This window comes from Sinocyclocheilus anshuiensis, unplaced genomic scaffold (assembly GCF_001515605.1).
Source record: "Sinocyclocheilus anshuiensis isolate Anshui unplaced genomic scaffold, SAMN03320099.WGS_v1.1 scaffold16, whole genome shotgun sequence".
In the NCBI taxonomy this organism is placed as follows: Eukaryota; Metazoa; Chordata; class Actinopteri; order Cypriniformes; family Cyprinidae; genus Sinocyclocheilus; species Sinocyclocheilus anshuiensis.
Genome location: NW_015557057.1, coordinates 94,813 through 95,561, shown reverse-complemented (window position 1 = coordinate 95,561; position 749 = coordinate 94,813). Strand labels below are relative to the sequence as shown.

The 749-nt window shown below is 34.6% G+C and overlaps 1 protein-coding gene across 1 annotated transcript in view; it reads right to left on the bottom strand.

Annotated features, from left to right (window-relative positions):
* LOC107676445 (CCR4-NOT transcription complex subunit 8-like) overlaps nt 1-749 on the bottom strand; it is an 8,692-nt gene that overhangs the window by 6,161 nt on the left and 1,782 nt on the right. Inside the window, exon 3 of the mRNA XM_016470990.1 lies at nt 108-301. Coding sequence (XP_016326476.1) covers nt 108-301 — 194 coding nt within the window. The remainder of the gene's footprint in view (nt 1-107; nt 302-749) is intronic.

Below are 749 nucleotides of genomic sequence, written 5' to 3'. Positions count from 1 at the left end.
TCACAGAACCGTGCTTCACTGAAAGATACGCATGACAATCGCAGCTTCTGTCGAATCACGATCTCGATTCCATTTTGATTTATCGTGCAGCCCTACTAGACACCTACGTCAGATTGAACTTGAAGTTGAACTGCCATGTTGTGGTTCCAGGCGGGTAGTCTCCATCTTCATTCATAAACGTCAGGCCCAGCTGGATGATTTTTAAAAGGTCCACATTGCACCTTAGAAGCTGGTACTGATAGTCAACAGTACTACGGAACTCTCCAATGGGACGAACCACCACACCAGGAAACTCAGTGTCCTGACGTACAGAAAAAACATCAAGTATAAATCGACAGACTGTGCAAAGCACAAAAATGCAACTAATATTTTTGTTAAATCACTTATACAGGACTTGCGATTTTTTAGTATTCTTTTAAGAAGGCCTTTAGGCTGACCAAAGCTGCATGTATTTAATAACATTTACATTAAAAGCAATAATATTGTGTAATATTACTTTTAAAATCCATTAAAATAGAAAACAATTCTTTTAAAGTAATTTATTTCTGTGATGGCAAAAAATTTCAACAGCCATTACTTCAGTGTCACATGATCCTTTAGAAAACATTCATGCTGATCTGGGGTAAGTAAAAAAAAACAAAAAAAAACAAAAAACGTATTCTTTAAGGACACATTAAACTGATAAAATTTAAATTATCATTTATAATTATCATTTATAATGTCACAAAAGACATTCCTAATAAATGCTC